This window comes from Moschus berezovskii, chromosome 19 (genome assembly GCF_049115385.1).
Source record: "Moschus berezovskii isolate FMDL1 chromosome 19, NW_MosBer_1.0, whole genome shotgun sequence".
Lineage (NCBI taxonomy): Eukaryota > Metazoa > Chordata > Mammalia > Artiodactyla > Moschidae > Moschus > Moschus berezovskii.
Window position 1 is genome coordinate 68,570,220 of NC_142478.1, and position 17,890 is coordinate 68,588,109.

General features: G+C 55.8%; 2 protein-coding genes across 8 annotated transcripts in view; both read left to right on the forward strand.

Moving 5' to 3' along the window:
- KIAA1671 (KIAA1671 ortholog) overlaps nucleotides 1–8,646 on the forward strand; it is a 179,736-nt gene extending 171,090 nt beyond the window's left edge. For 4 of the 7 annotated variants that reach the window (XM_055405515.2, XM_055405519.2, XM_055405517.2 and 1 more), the window contains 3 exons: nucleotides 64–206; nucleotides 2,570–2,652; nucleotides 3,613–8,646. In XM_055405515.2, the coding sequence (XP_055261490.2) occupies nucleotides 64–206; nucleotides 2,570–2,648 (222 nt within the window). In that variant the 3' untranslated portion in view covers nucleotides 2,649–2,652; nucleotides 3,613–8,646. The remainder of the gene's footprint in view (nucleotides 1–63; nucleotides 207–2,569; nucleotides 2,653–3,612) is intronic. The other 3 variants (XR_008683156.2, XR_008683158.2, XR_008683157.2) reach the window with 3 other exon arrangements.
- Nucleotides 8,647–13,651: 5,005 nt separating this feature from the next.
- Nucleotides 13,652–17,379, forward strand: CRYBB3 (crystallin beta B3). The gene is made up of 4 exons (XM_055405612.2): nucleotides 13,652–13,813; nucleotides 14,967–15,099; nucleotides 15,889–16,031; nucleotides 17,160–17,379. Exons 1-4 carry the CDS (start codon nucleotides 13,710–13,712, stop codon nucleotides 17,323–17,325), a joined length of 546 nt encoding a protein of 181 aa, XP_055261587.2. The 5' UTR covers nucleotides 13,652–13,709; the 3' UTR covers nucleotides 17,326–17,379.
- Nucleotides 17,380–17,890: the final 511 nt, after the last annotated feature.

A 17,890-nucleotide genomic window follows, 5' to 3' on the forward strand; every position in this document is an offset into this window, starting at 1 on the left:
TGGATGGGGCCCTTCCCCAGGCCAATGTAGCTTACAGACTTCACCCCTGTCTTCTCTCCCCAGGCTCAGCTGCACAAGAGGCCAGAGGCAGACAGTCCTAATGAGACCTCTGGCTGGGCTCCCCAGCCCAAGACCCCCAAGTCTCCCTTCCAGCCCGGGGTGCTGGGCAGTCGCGTGCTGCCCTCCAGCGTGGAGAAAGATGAGAGGTGAGAGTGTGGCTGACACATAAAAGTTAGGGCTTATTCGTGATACTGTTATTGTCATACAAGAGCCATGATAGAGCAGGGGTTGGCCAGCTATAGTCCACAGGTCAAATTCAGCCCACAGTCTGTGTTTGTTAATAAAGTTTTATTGGCTAATAGCCATCATGGAAAGGTTGTGTTTGTTAATAAAGTTTTATTGGCACACAGCCATCATGGAAGGGTTGTCCACGGTTGCTTTCTTGATGCAACTGCCAGCTTGACGTGTTGACACAGACACCCTGTAACCTGCAAAGTCAGAGTTACTGTCTACTTTAGTATCTGCCCTTGGTGATAGAGGAAGGCAGAAGAAGGGTTCAGAACCCAGACTTGAGGAAGGGTGTGGGAAAGGCTTCCAAGAGAAGGGATGCCTGAGCTGGGTCATGAGAGACAACAGAGGTAGCCAAAGTCACGTGCAAAGGCCCAGAGGCCGGGTCGAACTGGGGGCTGCGGGCAGTGCATGATGTTGGAGCACGGAGCGGGCTGTGGGAAGCAGAGGTCAGGAGGATGAGAGGGGGACGAGCAGAGGCGGCGCCGCTCTCTCTTTCTGAAATGTGTCTGTTTACTTGGCTACTCCGATCTTGGTTGTGGCAGCGGGATCTTTGGTCCCAGCCTGTGAGCTCTAAGAGGGATCTTAGTTCCCTGACCAAGGCCCAGACCCTGGCCCCCTGCCTTGGGAGCGCAGAGTCTTAACCACTGGCCCACCAGGGAGGTCCCGAGATGGTGCCTCTCTCTTGCTCTGGGGACACCAGAATCGCCCTGGAGTCAGCTAAGGGTGCCAGTGTTTCTCGAGGACTGGAGGGGCCCCCAGACTAGGGGCGCCCTGGTCCTGAGCCTCCACCAGGCGGCTTGCCTGGGGGTACTCAGACCCCTTTCTGCCCAGGGGACCTCTCCTTCCTCGCAGACCCCCACCCCACCCCAGCCAAGTCACCAACATCCCCAAGCCCTCCAAGAGCGTGGGGTCGGGAGCTGTCTCTGAGACCAACAGAAGTCAGGTCTCGTGTGCACGTGTGTTTGATTATAAAAGCTGTCTACCCTCAGCCAAGATCTGACACCACCGCCACCCACCTCCACCCCGACTCGAAGACGGCCGTGGCGAAATCCGGGCTTCTCTCCCTCTGTGGTTTTTAATGTAGCCGAGCTTACAGCGCACACTGCACACAGCTTCTTTTCCGGTTGCGTGTTTCCCGTGATGGTTCTCCCGTGGCCATCAGAGTCTTCATAAGTATGATCTCTCTTCCCTTTAAAAATGTTTCGGGAGTTTTTGTTTGACTTCATCGTTTTCGGTCAAATGATGTGTTCTCATGACAAGCCATTCTGAGGACAAAGAAAGATACATAAAGAGGAAAGTAAAAAATAAAACCCTCAAAAGTATTGTCATTCAGACTGTGATGACTCAAGTGTGTTCACTTGGGGAAAATGAACCTGTGACCTGAGTGCTTTCTGGATGTGTATTCTTCAATTTTAGAAAAAGCTGAAACAGATTGTACCTCCCCCAAACAATTATTGTTAATTATTCGGTAAACATAAGGCCTGTCTAATCTATCTGTATCTTACAGGCATTGTACTAGTCAGGGTTCTCCAAAGAAACATAGCCCATTAAGATGCATACACTGGAAAAGCGAGAGAGACAGAAGGATTTATTTTAAGGAATGGGCTTTCATGATTACGGAGGCTGACAAGTTCCGAAATCTGCAGGCCCGGCAGGCAGGCTGGAGACCTGGGGAAGAGCCAGTGTTGCAGTTCAAGTCCCAAAGGCAGTATCTTTTCGGAGTCCTCCCTTCTTCTGGGGAGGTCGGTCTTTTTCAGTTAAAGCCTTCAGCTGATAGGATGGGGCCCACCCATGTTATGGAGAGTAATCTGCTTTATTCAGAGACCACTGGTTTAAATACTAACCTCATCTTAAAAAAATAAATACCTTCACAGAAGCATCTAGTATAATGTTTGACCAAGCAGCCGGGTACTGTGGCCTAGCCTAGAATTTTAACCTTCACCAGCATTTGCGTGGGTAGAGAGATGGACGGATGGATGGGTATTTAGGTGATGGATGGATGGAAACAGTTTTATGTGACCTTGAGTTTCTGCTGCAGGTAGTTTCACAGAATGCATGTACCACAATGTATTGCACGTTCCCCATTTGGGAACTTGGGGGCGCCTTGGTTAGTTCCTGCCTCAATCACACAGACCTGGGCGTCTTTGCCACCCGCGAGTGTGGCTCAGCCCCCCAACCCCGGCACAGCGCTGGGAGGCCTGGGCCCCACACAGCCCTGACTGCAGGCCCAGCCCTCACTCAGGCTGGCCCCTGACTCCCACTGCCTGTGTGGTTTCAGATCGGAAGAGCCCTCTCCCCAGTGGCTGAAGGAGCTGAAATCCAAGAAGAGACAGAGCCTGTATGAGAATCAAGCTTGAGCAGGTATGGGGCCCGGAGTGGGCCCTCGGGCAGAGCCTGCAGCCTGAGCAGCAGGAGACTTGGGCCGGGAAGCCAAGGCTCGGAGACTTGGAGTACCTTGGAAGGAGAAGGGAAGATGTGGGTGAGGGTGTCCTGGGTTCCTGGAAAGATGAGGGTGGTGGTCTGCTGCCACTTAGGGAAAACCGCACCACTGGGCGGCCTGGCATGGGAGGGACGGGCAGGGCTCTGATCTCATGCCCTCGGCCAGCCCTCCTCGCCGAATCTCAGCCCCACTTTGTAAAATGACATCAAAGGTCAGCTTTTTCCGCATTGCCCCCAATTTCTACATTCCTGTACAGTCTGCACGAGGCTTCCCAGGTGGTACCAGTGCTAAAGAACCTGCCTGCCAATGCAGGACACTTAAGAGATGCAGATTCGATCCCTGGGTGGGGAAGATCCCCTGGGGGAGGGCACGGCAACCCCCTCCAGTATCCTTCCCTGGAGAACCCCAAGGACAGAGGAGCTTGGCGGGCTACAGTCCATGGGGTCACTAGAGAGTCAGATACGAATGAAGCCACTGAACACACACACACACACACACGTATATAATAAACTCCAAAAGTATCTCTGAATCCTCCTATAAACCTGTGCCCTAGGGTTTTGGAGAGGGGATCAGAGCCTGTTTGTTCAGCGTTCAGTGCTGTACCTGTGATATCTCAGTCAAGCCTGCTGTGATCCATTTGAGGGCACCAAAGCTGGCACCCTGACCTGATCCTAAACTGCAGGCTCATTCCATCATATCTGGCTGCCCGCCACCTTCTTCATCCCACTCCTCAAAAAAAAACAAAAAACAAATCAAAGTGGTCTTTCCTGGCCCATGGCTAACTGGGTGGCGTCCTGGGGAGCGCCAGGAAAGCTTGGCGGGCTCGGGGCTGGGGAGAAGTGGGGCCTCACGTCCCCGCTGCTGACGCCTGTCCTCTCTAGACAGGGGACACCGCCACGTCTGATGAACAAGCCTTAACTGTCCGAACCCGAAGACGAGGTCCCGCCGCTGCCCTCGCTTCCTGCGCATGCCTGGGTCCCTCTGGCCGGTCGGTCGGTGGGTCTGTCGGTCTGGTGGAGATGGCGTCTCAGTGCCTGCGCCCTGCAAGCTCCCCCGATGGATCAGGGAGGAAGGCTCACCCTTTACAAGTCCGTGCACCGTCTCCGCAGACAGCTCTTCAGGCTGGGGAAGAGACTGGGCGGTCCAGAAATGTCCATGCTGGTGGTTTTGTTTTGGGGGGATTTCTTTTTTAAACGTAAAATCGTGCATTTCTACGCATTTTAGACCCCCACGAAGCTTCAGGAACATGGATACACGGCTGGACCATCTCCCCTGGGTTCTGAATCATGAAAGCACCTCTTCCCCCGCCCCCCCGCACCCCAGGGCCGATCTTTTTCAAAAGGACATTTCCAAGAAAGATGAAACCTTTCGTTTCCTGCTATAACGGTGGTCCAGGGCAGTACCGCTGGGTTGCGGGGGTGGGGTGGCAGGGTGGTCTCAATTGCTCCTTTGGCGAATTCCTTCTCCCTCTCAAAGAAATCAGCAGTCCCCACCTTTGAACACCCGTGCTGTGGGTCCTTCAAGTGTGTTGATCCTCCCGCTGGGGCTGCGTGCGGGCCGGCCTGTTGCCTTGCTCCTCACGGTCTGTTTGCTTCAGAAGGTGATAAAGCAATAATCTCACCAACCTTCTCTGAAATTCAGCACATGTGTATGTTTTCATGCTACAGAACAGGAGGAGAGGTGAGCGAGTACCCGATCATCTCAGGTTATCTTCTCCCCGCCCCCAGGCTTCGTGAACAGTATTGTCACCCTCGTGGACATTTTCCTGGTTCCTTCTCGTGAGAGCTCTGAACTTCTGTGGGGTGACCTTCGCTCCCAAGGCTTCCAAGACCGGCGGCCCAAATGGCAGTGCCTTTCCCTCCCAAACATCAGACCCGCCCCTGGAGTCTTTTTCTGCAAAGTCCTTTTCTGAACACGACCTGAGCTGCAGGCAGGGAAAGAACCACTCCCCACTGGCCTCAGGGCACACGGTGAATGAGGGGTCCTGTTTGTGTGTTCTCACCTCTCCTGTGTACCCCCCCTCCCCCCCCAGCCCCCCAGTTCTAGCTGACCAGGTGCTTTTTCTAGGTCCCAGTGCGGGAAGGGAGAGTCTTGCTGAAAGTCTTCTCTGGAGGGGAGTGCTTCCGCTCCCCCCAGCCCCCAGTCCCGGGCCTCCAGACAGACTTGCGGATGCTAGGCGACCAAGTACAGCCTTGGCTGGCCTCTTCTCGCTCGCCAGCTCCAAGCTCGTTCCCAGGAATCTCCAAGACCTCTGCGGTCTCGTCACTGACTACTCTTTCCTCTTTTTTTTTTTTCTGGAAATTTCTCCATACCAGCCTCCTCCACCTCTTAGGCCCAAGGCTCCAGCATACATCCTGGAGATGGCCGGCCCACCCGCCACGTCTGGAGTCGCCATAAACTTTGTGCCAACCTTGCCCGGGAGCCGCCCACCTGAGAGAAGGATGCTTGGGCAGCTCATCGTGCAGCCCGTGACTGCTGAGGGGCGCTGGGGCTGAGCTCGCGGAGTCTCTCTTTGAGACATCCATTCTTCGCAGATGGTGTCACATCAGGGAGAAGAGCCTCCCTCCTCCCTGGCAACCCCTCCCTCCTTCAGGCTCTGTCGTCTCCCCAACTCTCCTTCCTCTCTTACCTCCCTTCACCGCCTCGTCCCTCTCTTGGAGGATGGAGACCAATCCCGTTGCTCTGGGTTAAGACCAACACCTGGGCCAGAGAGGGGTTGTGGCCCAGCGCAGTGGACAGTGACTGAGGTGGAGTAGGGGGCCTTCCCCCCCGAGTCCTCTTGTTGAGCTCTGGCCGCAGGACGGGCGGTGGTTGGAGCCTGTGGCCCGGCAGCCTTGTGCCTCTGTGTCTGCCTGACCGTAGTCTGGCCTCTCTTCATCTCTCTGGCCGTTTAGGGATTTAATCCTCTCAGGATCCACGTCAGTTGATTTTTCTATCTTATTTTTTTGAAGATCCAGTTCACCTTTTATTTCAGTTTTGATGTTGTGACTTTCGAGGTCAACAGGTCCCCTTTAAAAGCCACTCCTAGTGTGATTTGACCCTGACCCCTTTTCTTGGCAGCAGTCTTTCTGTCTTTCTCAAGGTGGGGAGGCCCCTTGGTTCCATCTTAGGCAGCAGCAAGTGACCTGCTTTGTTCGGTCAGCACCCACCAGGCAAAATCGCTCAGTTCTGTCGGTCGTGTTTCAGCCCAAGTTTACCCTGGAGGAAAGGAAAAAACCCTCGAAAACAAGACTGACCTGGAGATTGTCTACCTAACCTCCCACTCCCGGACTGGAAATAAAACTCCATTTAATTGCTTGGTGACGGGGACGGGCAAAGTCCACCCCTTGAAACTGACCGCAGCAGCCTCATCCCTCCCCTGCAGAGCAGACATGGTGGGTCAGGAGCCACCAGCTCAACGCAGGCTCCCCGGACCTCCAGCTCCGGCCGCAACCCGAACAGTGACGTCTCCAGCAACTGATGCTCTGCTGGGAGCCTCTGCGGACAGCCAGCTGGGCCAGTGGGTTCTTTTACTTCTTCTCTTTCTAAGCAGGGTGAGCCCTCAGGGGCCACGCAGGGGGTTGTATGTATGCTGGTTTCTTGAGTTCTCCTGGAGCCGCCTTTGGAAACCCGTCTCCTTTTCAACGGACTGAATAATGCCTTAACCATTCGTCTGCAGTCAAGTCACCCGCCCTCATCCAGCCCTCTTCGCCTGGGCCTTTGGCATTCTTTAAATGACAGTTTTATACAGAATGTATCCAAAATAAGATGGCTAGATAGGTGATTTTTTAAAGTATAATCTCTCTCCCCCCTTCCCTCTCCCCACCCACTTTGCACATCAGCATTTTGACAGCTGCTCTTTTGAGAAGTCTGTACCACTTTCCCCTCCAGCCGATCCCCGTCTTCACACTCTCTTGCCTAAGGTAACAGACGCCTTCGACCTGTAAAATTCCACAGCGAAGCCGCAAGAGTCAGTGTGGCGGAAAACCCCTCAGCGCCACCCGAGAAACTCTGGTGGCAGAGATGTGCCCCCCACCCCCGGTGTTTAGGGTGTTGGGGGCTTTGAGCGACGCGGCCCCGACAACCTCCAGTTGGCTGGGATTCGGGGAGAGGACAGTCAGATGGGGAGGTTTTGCAGGGGACCAGCCAGGCCGCATGCTTTCAGCGCTTTCTTCCGTGCTTCCCGGGAAGAAGTGAGGCCAGCTCTGGGTATTGGGATAGACGAGGGCCGGAGGCCCGAGGCCCTTAGTCTCAGAGGCTGTGCAGGTGATTTGGAAAACCCTGAGGCAGGGTTTCCCCGAAGGAGAGCTCAGCTGCTCCCGCCTGGTGCTGCTAACTGCCTTGTCCATTTCGCTCCGCAATGCCCACAGACTGCCCAGGAGCCAGGCGTGATTACAATGTTAAAACCCCGCAGATGTGTGGTCGGATCTTCTCCAAAGTGAAACGCTGGCGTCCAGGTGACTCCTGCGCAGAAGATGGCATCCCACCCAAGGAGAGGGCTCCAGGCAGCCTCCCTCCTCCTCCTCCCCCATCCCTGTGGCCCTTCCCACACTGCCCTGCCCCGTAATACAGGAAGCTGGACGCCGCTGGCCTCCGTGAACTAGCATTGCAGGGTGAGGTCTATGGGGAAGGGGGAGGAAGGCTCCTTTCGCTGGGATCTGTCCCGCCCTCCTGTTCCAGCCGTGGCGTTACTGCAGTCAGACTGTGCCTTTCCTCTTCTGACCTGTGTTGAAACAGGAAAGTGAAAGAAAAAGAAAAAGAAAAGCCTCATGGCATCATGATGCCATGGGGTAGGAGGGACCCACACTCCGCATCTTGATGGGGGTCCATCCCAGGCTCTGCCCCCTTAGGGGGGTGGTGATCTGAGCCCCGTGCTGAGAGCTGCCAGGTGCCACCATGTTAGGATTCTGGGCAAGGCGAGGGTCCAGAAACGCAGAACCACGTGGAAAGCCAGGAGGCACAAACGTGCTGGGTCTTGGCCAGTCTGTGCCTCCTTGCCCCTGCCCCCGTCACCCCTCGAGGCCTCTTTCTTTGTCTGGGTTGGCTTCTGCAGGGAGGGGAGGTTCTTGGAAAGTCAGCCTGAGACTTCTGGCAAGGTCACCCCTCAGCCCCTCCCCATCATCCTCTCTGAATCCCCTTATTCATCACCCTCACACCTGGCACCACACCGTCTCATGAATCAGCCTGGCACTTTCTTAACCATCTTGGTGGCATTGTGCCTGTTTAAGAAAAATATATATATAATGCCAGTTGTGTGAAAGAATGATCTCGTTCCATACCGCCTTATAGATCCTGTAAATACGGGGCTTGTAAAAGTCATCTATTGTGTTCCGGGAAGTATTTTGTACTGCGTGTTTTCTTAAGTCATTTCATTATCCTCCAGGTCCTATACTTCCCCTATGACTACGATCCTGAGAATGCTCTGTAAGATGGGGGCAGTGGAGATACATATATACCTACACCATTGTATTTTCCTGACCTTTCTCCTTGGTCCCTTCCTCCAATATGTGAGTCATGATCAAAAAGGAACTCGAGTCCTGTGTGCAGGAAAGTTGAAGCATCCTGCCAGCTGGTGTCCTCGTGGTTGCCTTACAAATTCACAGGCTCCAGGAGGTTTGAACGGAAGGTGGTCGACCGGCACTTTATTCAGTCCCAGAAAGGACCTCTCTAATCATGTGACTGAGAATTCATCCAGAAAAAAAACTATATTTTTAACGTCAAAACCAATGGGGTTTCCTGGACCTCTCAGAGTATCGGATGTCTACAAGTGCTTTTCTATTTTGTAACTGTAAAGAGATTTCATACGCACAGCAGAGCAGTTGGGAGTCTGGTCGACTGCCCTAAAACACAATGACCTTTTGCATGTACAAAGATGTCACATTCAGACTCTGGAAACAGCAAATAAAGCTTTGACGCAAGCTGCCCTGGAGACCTCAGCGTGTCAGTGTGTGAATGAATGGACTCCCCCACGCATGCATGCCTGTCCCCAGCTGAGTCAGTCCCTCCACCGCGCTGAGAGGGGCCAGTCTGGGGGGCCCGACTGCGGGAGGGCGCAGCAGGGGTCCTGGGAATGGGGGTCTGATGGAGACAGAGCTGGATCTCCACTCAGCGTGGGCTTGAGTCCCCAACTCTGCTTCCTCCTGGCTGTGGGGTATCTCTGGACCCCCACGCTCCTCCAGAATAGAGGTGGTGAGGGTGACATGAGCTGGCAGAAGTTAAAGGCAGTGGCCCCGGGTGGACTCAGCCCGTCTGCACAACATCCGGCAAAATGACAGGGAGTGTCTTTTAAATTATCACAAGGAGGGAAGGGGAGTGTTCCTGGCATGTAGCGAGTGGGGGCTAGGGATGCTGATCAACATCCCCTACTGCCCAGGACAGCCCTCCTCCCCCATCACAAAGAATAATCCAGCCCCGCTTGGCAAAGACCAAGAACTCTAGGTTAAAGACGTGGCATGCAAGATCTGGGCACCTGGCTCTTCAGGACCCTAAAGGAGCTGATGGCGGGGGAGTGGTCAGGGGGCAATCAGGTCTGCTGGGCCGTCCCCACCTCTGTCATCCCCTGATGTCCCCAGCGGGTGCCGGCTGCATCTCAGGTTAAGGAGCTGAGACCAACTCTGCTCTCCACCAGCCCCAGAAGGAAGCAGCCCCTCGGTCTGAACTGTCAACAGTGGGCAGGATCCTCAGTGATTAAGAAAGTGAGGCTGCCCTGTTTTGCTCCCACGATCTCTCGGTGGCTCGAGGAGAGAGAAGCTTCTCCACTGGCAGATGAGGAGACTGTGGCTGTGACCTTCATTCACTCCCCCAAGGTCACACAGATCCACCGGGTTCCAGAGCCCCGCTGTCACCCACCTCTCCGGGGATGCTGGGGTTTATGCTGACTTGAGGTTTTTAGCCAAAAACAAGCAACAGCTAAAGAAAACCCTCAGCTTAACAATTCACTCCTTTGCCCAGTTATTTATTGCTTCAGTAACCACTGAATACAAGCTCCTCTCTTCTATCTTAGAGTAGAGCGCTCCTCTGAAATCTTTGTTAAGCTGCAGCGGCGTACATTGAAAAAGTGGTTACCTGTGGACACAGCTTGCTCACAGATGCACAAAAGAAATGGCGATAAAGAGCAGGCACTCACAGACACGGTTCAAAGCCATGGCGGCCTGACGCTGTGATGCTGAGTGTAATTCCCACGGAAGGCACTTGGTGGCGCCAGTCGCTGCTTGGGGCTCACCCTGCTTCTGTAATGGCTCGTTTAAAGCCTGAATGCAACTGTTGCTTTTCGCCTTTTTTCATAAGAGCAAAATTCCTCTAGATTTCTTTCTGTTAGAGAAAAGGGGTACTAATGTAGGTCTTTCATAAAAGCAAAGTGGCTTGAGGTAAACTTTTGGAAACAGGAAATTCTGTAGCTGTCACAGGTGAAATTATACTTTGTTAGATATGCACACAAAATGCATGGATCTAATTTTTTGGTCATAAATTAAGTGACTCGTGATCATCTTTATTTCTATTGAGGCTGAGAGCTGGACCCTGGAGCAGGCCAGCCCCTCCGCCTCCTGTCTGCTGTGTGACCCTGGGTAAGTGACTTCACCTCTCTGAACTGTCTCCCCCTCCATAAAGTGGCAATCACAGTTCCTCCCCTCAAGGGAGCTGCATGAGGACTCAACACACTGCTCAGGAAGCTGGCCCAGTGCCCTGCACATAGTAGGTCTCCCATAAATGATCACTCTCATCTGTAGATGCCTTCTGTATGAAGAAAAGGAATCTTTGTTGGGTCTGTTACCGGGTCTCGTGGAAATGTGTGGACGGATTTACACCCACCTTGAAGGGGATGTTCAGGGTGATTGGACTTAAATTTTAGGCCCCATGGCACAGGGGAAAATTGAGAAATTCTAGGGCCTGGCACTTAAAGAACTGGAACCATTCTGAGGGTGTCATGCACCCCAAAAAGAAGATGCTGGAACTGAGAAGCCAGAGCAGGAAGTTGGGGCTACTGAGAGCTTGGTGCTGCGGGGCTCGCCGGGAAGCTGACACGGTCCACCTGCCCCCAGGAAGTCATCAGAGACCATGGCTGAGGACACAGTGGCGCGGGGGCCTCCCCGGGCCTGCTATTGAGGTGAAGTGGCGCGCACAGAATTGGGTGGACAGGGTGCTGCCTCAGCAAGCCGGGATGTGCTGGGCTGTCAGAAAGCACCCATAAATAGGGCAGTCCCGGCGGCAGCGGACTGAGTCTGCAGACGGCGCTGGTCCCCTCTCTCCTCACGGCGACTGCAACAGGTGCCCTCCGGGGGTGCAGGGACGGGGAGGCCGGCCCAGACCCGGGCGGTCTCCGGGGGAGGGGCGTGCACGGCCCCAGCCACGAGCCACGTGGGGGCCGGAGCCGAGAGGGAGGCCTCAGGACAGCCCCCAAGCCAGGCGGTGTCTGGCGGGGTGGGCAGGGTCGAGCCCTGGGGTCGAGCTTAGGGCAGGGGGCCTGCAGAGACTGAACACCGCTGAGGAAGGGGAGTGGACAAAGTGGGGGGCTGGCACCTCTGCTGAGAGTCCCCTCTGCCCTGGCCCCATTTCCAGGCCCTGCTTTTTGACGAGGCTGGACGCAGGCAGGCAGACAGCATCGCTGGGCCTGTGTCCTGAGTATAAGGGCCATGCAGCCCACCTGTTCCCAGGAATGCAGGGTGTGGCTGTGGTGCCTTCCGGACCTTGGCGGGGGGCATCTGAAATGGGCATGTGTGTGTCCCAGAGAGAGAAGCGGGGGGCTGTTTTTGTGCACCAGGTGGAAATTGACCATGTACAGTAACCACGGGAGCCTGTGTGTGTGTGTGTGTGTGTGTGCACTCACGGGTGTGTTTATAAACAGGAGAACAGTCCTGTGTGTCTGGGTGTTTGGCATCAGGCAGACCCTTCCCTGTAGGAATTCAGGTCCAGCGGCGTGTGGCACCATCCCTAGGGATGAAGGGGCTCCATCTGTCTGTCTGTCTGCATCTCTGTCTCTCTAAGTGGCTGCTGTACGGTGAGTGCTAAACGCATGTGGGATGAAAGCAGAAACTGAGCAGGTGTCCCAGGGCCTGCTCTCCAGCATCTTGCTTTTTCTAGACATCTGTCCGTCTGTTTCCCACTAGTCTGTGGTCTCCTGTTCCTCAAGGGACCGACTTGGTTCTCTTGGAATCTTTGGCAAACAAAGGAATTGGTGAACAGAAGCCTACTGCCTGGGGGGCGGAGCTGGGAGCGATCCTAGTAGAGGAGGCACCCTGAGGCCCGCCCCCCACCCCCTGAGCAGAGTCTGGGAGTGTAGTGTCACCCCAAAGCTCCAGGGGAGGGGGAAGGGCATGGGCTTTGGAGCCCCATCCCAGCCCCGCCTCCCTGGGGCCTTGGGATTTCCGCCTGTAAAATGGATATCTGCCTCCCCTGACTGTCCCAGGCCCTGTGGGCCACAGTAGATGCTCGGTGGATGTTTGTTAAATGACCGAAGGTTGGTTGTGAGCACTGACCACATTCTGCATCTCAGAGGAGCCGAGTTCTGGAGCTTATCCTTGACTCCAGGCACCTGGGTTTCCCCCACGGGCGCACCTGGTGACCGTTTGCTTTGATGGAAGCCACAGGGGTTCCCACGAAGATGGCAGAGCAGCACAGCTCACCGGAGCAGGCCGCGGCCGGCAAGAGCCACGGCGGCCTCGGGGGCAGCTACAAGGTACGGGGGCCAGGGAGGGGTCCCGGGGGCCCTGGGCCCAGGGCTGCCTGTGGCCCTCGGGCCCGCCTCCCAGCCAGGCAGCCTCTCTCCAAAGAGCAGCAGCAGCCCCTCCTGCCAGCCGCCTCTTCTGTGTCCTCGTCTGCACGGGGGACCTGGGCACACCCACGCTGCCAGTGTCAACGGGGCTTTCAGGAGACACAGCACCGACCCTCCTGCCTGAGCCTGGTCCAGTCCCTGGGCCTCCCTGAACCTCAGCAGCCCCACCTTTAACCCAGGGACGGCACCCACGCTCCTCAGGGAGGGTCAAACGCCGGTCCTTTACCACAGCCAGCAAATGGAGGAATCTGAGAGCTGGCTTTTGTGGGCTCTCTCCGCCCTTTCTAAGCTATCCCAGGGGGCTTTAATTTAAGCTGGGGTCCCAGGATGGATTGACTAAGGAAATAAGTGGGGTCTTTGACCAGACCGGGGGGGGGGCACCGGGAGGGGGAGAGCAGCAAGGAGGCTTGCCTGGCTCTGTTCCTGATTCGTGGGTGAATCAGCCTTGCCCTGTGGACCCCCAGCTACCCCCCACTGGAGAAGGGAGCATCACTGCCGCCCTTCCTGTCTCCTCTTGGCATCTGTGGGCTTTGCCCTGGCCTCAGCAGTGCTTATGAGAGAAGCGCCGGCGGGCTCACTGGATCCAGCACCTTCACTTAACCTGCTGTGCAGCCCAGGACCCTTTCTGAGTCCCCTTGACCCTTGTGTGAAAGGACCGGAGCCGATGTCCCCAGGGACGTGCTACAGAGACAGTTAGTGCTTCTAAGCGGGCGAGAGAGGCAAACCCACCTCTGCCTTGGCAGCCCCTTCCTCGGGGGCACGGGGGCAGGTGAAGTTCAGCTAGTGCCAACTGGAGTTTTATTTGTGCTGCCCAGGACTTTCAAAACGGAGACAGCTCACATTAAGGCAATGACAGATTTCGGCTTCTCTGGAAAAGCGTAGAAGGGGGCCCACAGCCCCTCCCGACCACAGCAGCTTTGCTTCCCTACGGTCCTCCCTCCAGTCATTTTGGACATTTCGCTTTACCAAGTTCTGCCCTGTTTCTGGCCAGACACCCAGCTTGCGGTCCCCTGGTTTAATGGGGTTCCTGGAGGCGTTGCCCTCTGTGGCCACCAGGGGGCAGGGCAGGCCCGCGGCGCCGCTGGCTTCAGGCCGGTTCCAGGCAGAGCTGATGGAGCAGGGGATGGTACCTGCCCCCAAGTCCCTCCGGGGCAGGACACGGGCTGGGGTTGGGAGCCCGGCCCAGATGCGATGCTGAGGAGGCTGCGCTTCTAGGTGATCGTGTACGAAATGGAGAACTTCCAGGGCAAGCGGTGCGAGCTCACAGCCGAGTGCCCCAACCTGACAGAAAGCCTGTTGGAGAAGGTGGGCTCCATCCAGGTGGAGTCCGGCCCGTGAGTACCCGGACGCCAAGCCCTGCTCCCAACCCTGAGCCCCCTGGGAGTCGGGAGGGCCAGGAGCAAGCTCCCTCCCCGTATCTGGCCTCAGTCTTCCCACCTGTAAATGAGAGCATTGAACAGCGATTCTCTCGGACTCCTTCCAGCTCTCCATCGCTGGGGTCAGTAGCAGAGCACTGTGCAGAGAGGTCAGAGGGAGACACTGGCGCCCTGCTCAGTGCCCAGCTAGTGGGATCTAATACTTATGGCTTTAATAATGATGGTAACATCTAATGTGCTTGCTGTCCTGGAATGGCTTTCCTGGTGGCTCAGTGGTAAAGACTCTGCCTGCCAATGCAGGAGACTCAGGTTCGATCCCCGGGTTGGGAAGCTCCCCTGGAGAAGGAAAAGGCAACTAGTATTCTTCCTATCCCATGGACAGAGGAGCCTGGCAGGCTACAGTCTATAGGGTTGCAAAGAGTCAGGCACAACTTAGTGACTAAACAACAGCAACAATACCCCTAAATCCTCACGACTGCCCACTTGACAGGGGAGGAAACTGAGGCCAAAGTGGTTGACTGTTCTGTCCACATCCACCCAGTAAGCAGGAGTCCCCAGCCGGACCCCAAATTATTCAGATGGAGAGTCCAGGCTGTGGTACTAACCACTTGGGTGAGGTGCTTCACCCTCTGGGCCTCTGTTTTCTCATCTGTCAAATGGGGATAATAAGCGTATGCACTTCAGAGTTTTTGTGAAAATGGACAGAGAGATGTACTAAACGACAATATAATTGTAATAATAAGAATAACAATCTAATAGAGGAATTAGAGGAAGAGGAGGAGGGGGAGGAATAAGCAAAGGAGAAAGAGGAGTTATTGATGGAATCCTTGCTGTGTGCCAGGCTTTGTGCTAAAAACATTTCTGAGCAGCCTATACAGAGGCTGTACGTACCTAAGACCGATTTCAATACTCTTTCCCAGGCTGGTTTTCTGGCTCAGAGTCTCAGCTCCTAGTAAGTTCTGGTAACTCCCTCAATACCAGGACTAGGGTCAGAGGAAAGGGGTAGGGTCAAAGGTCAGCAGCTCTTGGGCACCACCCCCCTCTCTAGACAGGGTCCTCTGCACCCCCAGGGCCGCAGAGATGAGTGACCCAGCCCTCCTCCCTCCTGCAGGTGGCTGGCGTTTGAGCGCAGGGCCTTCCGCGGGGAGCAGTACGTCCTGGAGAAGGGGGACTACCCTCGCTGGGACGCCTGGTCCAACAGTCACCACAGTGACAGCCTCCTGTCCCTCCGGCCCCTGCACATTGTGAGTACAGCCCCTGGAAGCCGGACACGCCGGGCGCTCCCGAGGCAGGCTCCTTTCACGAGCTCAGCCAAGGGCTCGGCTGGCACGGACCTGGCCCAGGGAGAGCCCTCGTTATTTCTGATCTGAGTGGTTTTGCGGGGACAAGAAGTTGGCTACTAAATGGGCACTGGGCTGCAGGTCGGAAGCCAGGATTCATATCTTGCATTAGCCAGCAGGTCACTGGCATGTCCCTCTGTAGCCTTATTAAAATCAGCAGCCACGTGGTCCAGTCGAACCCATACAGCCCAGTAAATAGCTTCAGAAAGTAACTGCAAATCAGCTCTAGTCTTTCCCCGGTGTTTCTCCAACACCTGAAAGAGACCCGCCCGGAGCGTGGTGGCTCTTCCCTCCCACCTGCTGACTCAGGCCAGCGGCTAGTCCCGCCCTTCCTCCTGCTCACCATGACTGATGCTCCTTGGAGGGGGAGGGGAGGAGGAAGGCCAGGTAGACCGACTCAGAATCTGCTTTCATAAAGCGGGAATGTTTCTGCATGAGTGATTCTGGTCTCCTGCCACCTTCTCTGTGCCTTGGGTTCCCTATCTGCTAAGTGACGAGGTTTAACCAGACCTGAAAGCCCCCCTCTCAGTTTCACGGCTCTCTGGCTCTGGAAGTCCTAAGGAGACCAGCTCTGGGGGTGGGTGTTACTCTGCGGTGCCTTGAGCCTTTGCTGGAGCCTCCTGGGCCCTCTGTCCCGGGCATGGGAGCAGCCGGTTCATCCCATGGTCTTGCCCTCCGTGGTCTTGCCCCCAGGATGGCCCGGATCACAAACTGCATCTCTTTGAGAACCCGGCTTTCGGCGGCCGCAAGATGGAGATAGTGGACGATGACGTGCCCAGCCTCTGGGCTCACGGCTTCCAGGACCGTGTGGCGAGCGTCCGGGCCATCAACGGGACGTAAGGGACCCAACCCCATACTTCCCTGCCCTGTCCTCCAATTCCCATGCGTCTGGCTCCACACGGGATCTCTGTTCATGGTTTCCTACAGAGCTGACATTCCCGGCTCCCCCCGGGCCTGGAGGCCCTTCATTCGAGTCAGGGCCCCTACACCAGCCTTGCTCAAAGCCCCCATGATTTGAATGTCCACCTGATTGCATTCCGGTACCATTGGATTTCCAGGAAGCCTAGACTTAGAGGCAGTTTGTTTTTTTTAACCATGTGAGATCTTAACCCCTTACTTGTCTGCCAAAGTCTTCACTCCTTTTCTGAGCTCCCCTAGACCTTGGAGTTCAGATTTGTTTTTCCCCTGTTCACACTCTTTGGCCTTCTCACCAGGAGACCCAGCATATACCTAGGGGTGGCCCAAGTGGTACACAGGAGAACAGGCTCTTCTCCCTCCTTCTAGGCTTAATAGTCCTGTCAATACAATCTTAGGGTCACTCTCCCTTTGTCTAGGCAACTACATCTCACTTGTGGGCTTGTAACCTGGGGTTGGGCCTTGAGAGGTGCCACCTCCACCTGATAATACTGTATTCAACAATTTTTCACTGAGCATCTTCTGTGTGTAGGGTATGGGGGCAATAAGAACCACACAACTCCCATAATTCACCCCTAAGTAATTTCACAGTTTAATAGGGAAACAGACAAGGAAACAGCTATTCACAATTCGTAGTGATCAGGACTGTGATGGGGGACAGGCAGGGGATCTGGGGGTCCTGATGAGGCACTTGGTTTAGCCTGAGGCAATCAGGAAGGGCTTTCTGGAGGAGGAGATGTCCAAACTGATATGTAAATGTTGCTATGAAAGAGGGGATGAAATGAGGATGAGGCAAGGAACAGCATTCCAGGCAGAAGGAACAGCAGGTGTAAAGTCTCAGAGACATGTGGGTTCAGGGAGAGGCTGAGACAGGCTGGAGTGTGGGGTATGAAGGAGGAATGAGAGGTAAGGCTAGAGTCTCCTTTGTGAGCAAGGTTAGGAGTCTGAATTCATCCCCAGGGCACCGGGAAGCCAAGGAAGGATTCGGGCAGGTGGAGAGCAGGCTCAGAGACTGGGAGGCTTCTCACGCGGACCTCGCCTCCCTGCAGGTGGGTTGGCTACGAGTTCCCCGGCTACCGCGGGCGCCAGTACGCGTTCGAGCGGGGCGAGTACCGCCACTGGAACGAGTGGGACGCGAACCAGCCGCAGCTGCAGTCCGTGCGCCGCATCCGCGACCAGAAGTGGCACAAGCGAGGCGTGTTCCTCAGCAGCTGAAGGGCGCCCAGGCCCCAGGGGCCCAGGCCCGCCCCGGGGGGCAGCAGAGGCAAGAAGAGGAGGCTCCAGCGCCGGGGTGAGGGCCTGCCGGGCCACCCTTCCCCCGAATCTGCTCAATAAAGCCTGGGGCCGGTCCCCCACCTGCCATGCTCCTCCGCGTCCCTGCATGAGGGGGCGGGCCCCGGGGTGGAGCCCGGGGAGGGGCAGGGCGAGGGAGGCTGCGGCTGGAAGGTTCTGAGAGCCCCAAGGGACGGCTGTGAGCCGTGCTCCCACTCCAAGCCCCCGGTTCTAGTCAGGTGACCCCTGATCTTGGGTCTGTCCGCCTGTGTCTCCATCTGGCAGTCTGCGCATCCATCCATCCTTCTTGTCCCCTTCCGTATTTCTGTGCTTTCTTCTGTCCATTGGTTTATCCATCCTTCCTTCTGCCCACTCATCTTTCTTTCCGTTCTGGCTGCTCTTCCTTCCCTCCGTGCTTCCATCCGCTATTCATTCATCCGTTCATCCAGCCGCCCCTCCCTCCATCCGTCTATCCACCCTTGCGGCCACCCTTTCACCCACTAATCCG

Coding starts and splice junctions, on each gene's coding strand:
- CRYBB3 (XM_055405612.2), top strand. CDS start 13,710: ATGGAGAACTTCCAGGGCAAGCGGTGCGAGCTCACAGCCGAGTGCCCC. Junction 15,100..15,888: donor CCCTCCGGCCCCTGCACATT/GTGAGTACAGCC, acceptor TCTTGCCCCCAG/GATGGCCCGGATCACAAACT. Junction 16,032..17,159: donor GTCCGGGCCATCAACGGGAC/GTAAGGGACCCA, acceptor GCCTCCCTGCAG/GTGGGTTGGCTACGAGTTCC.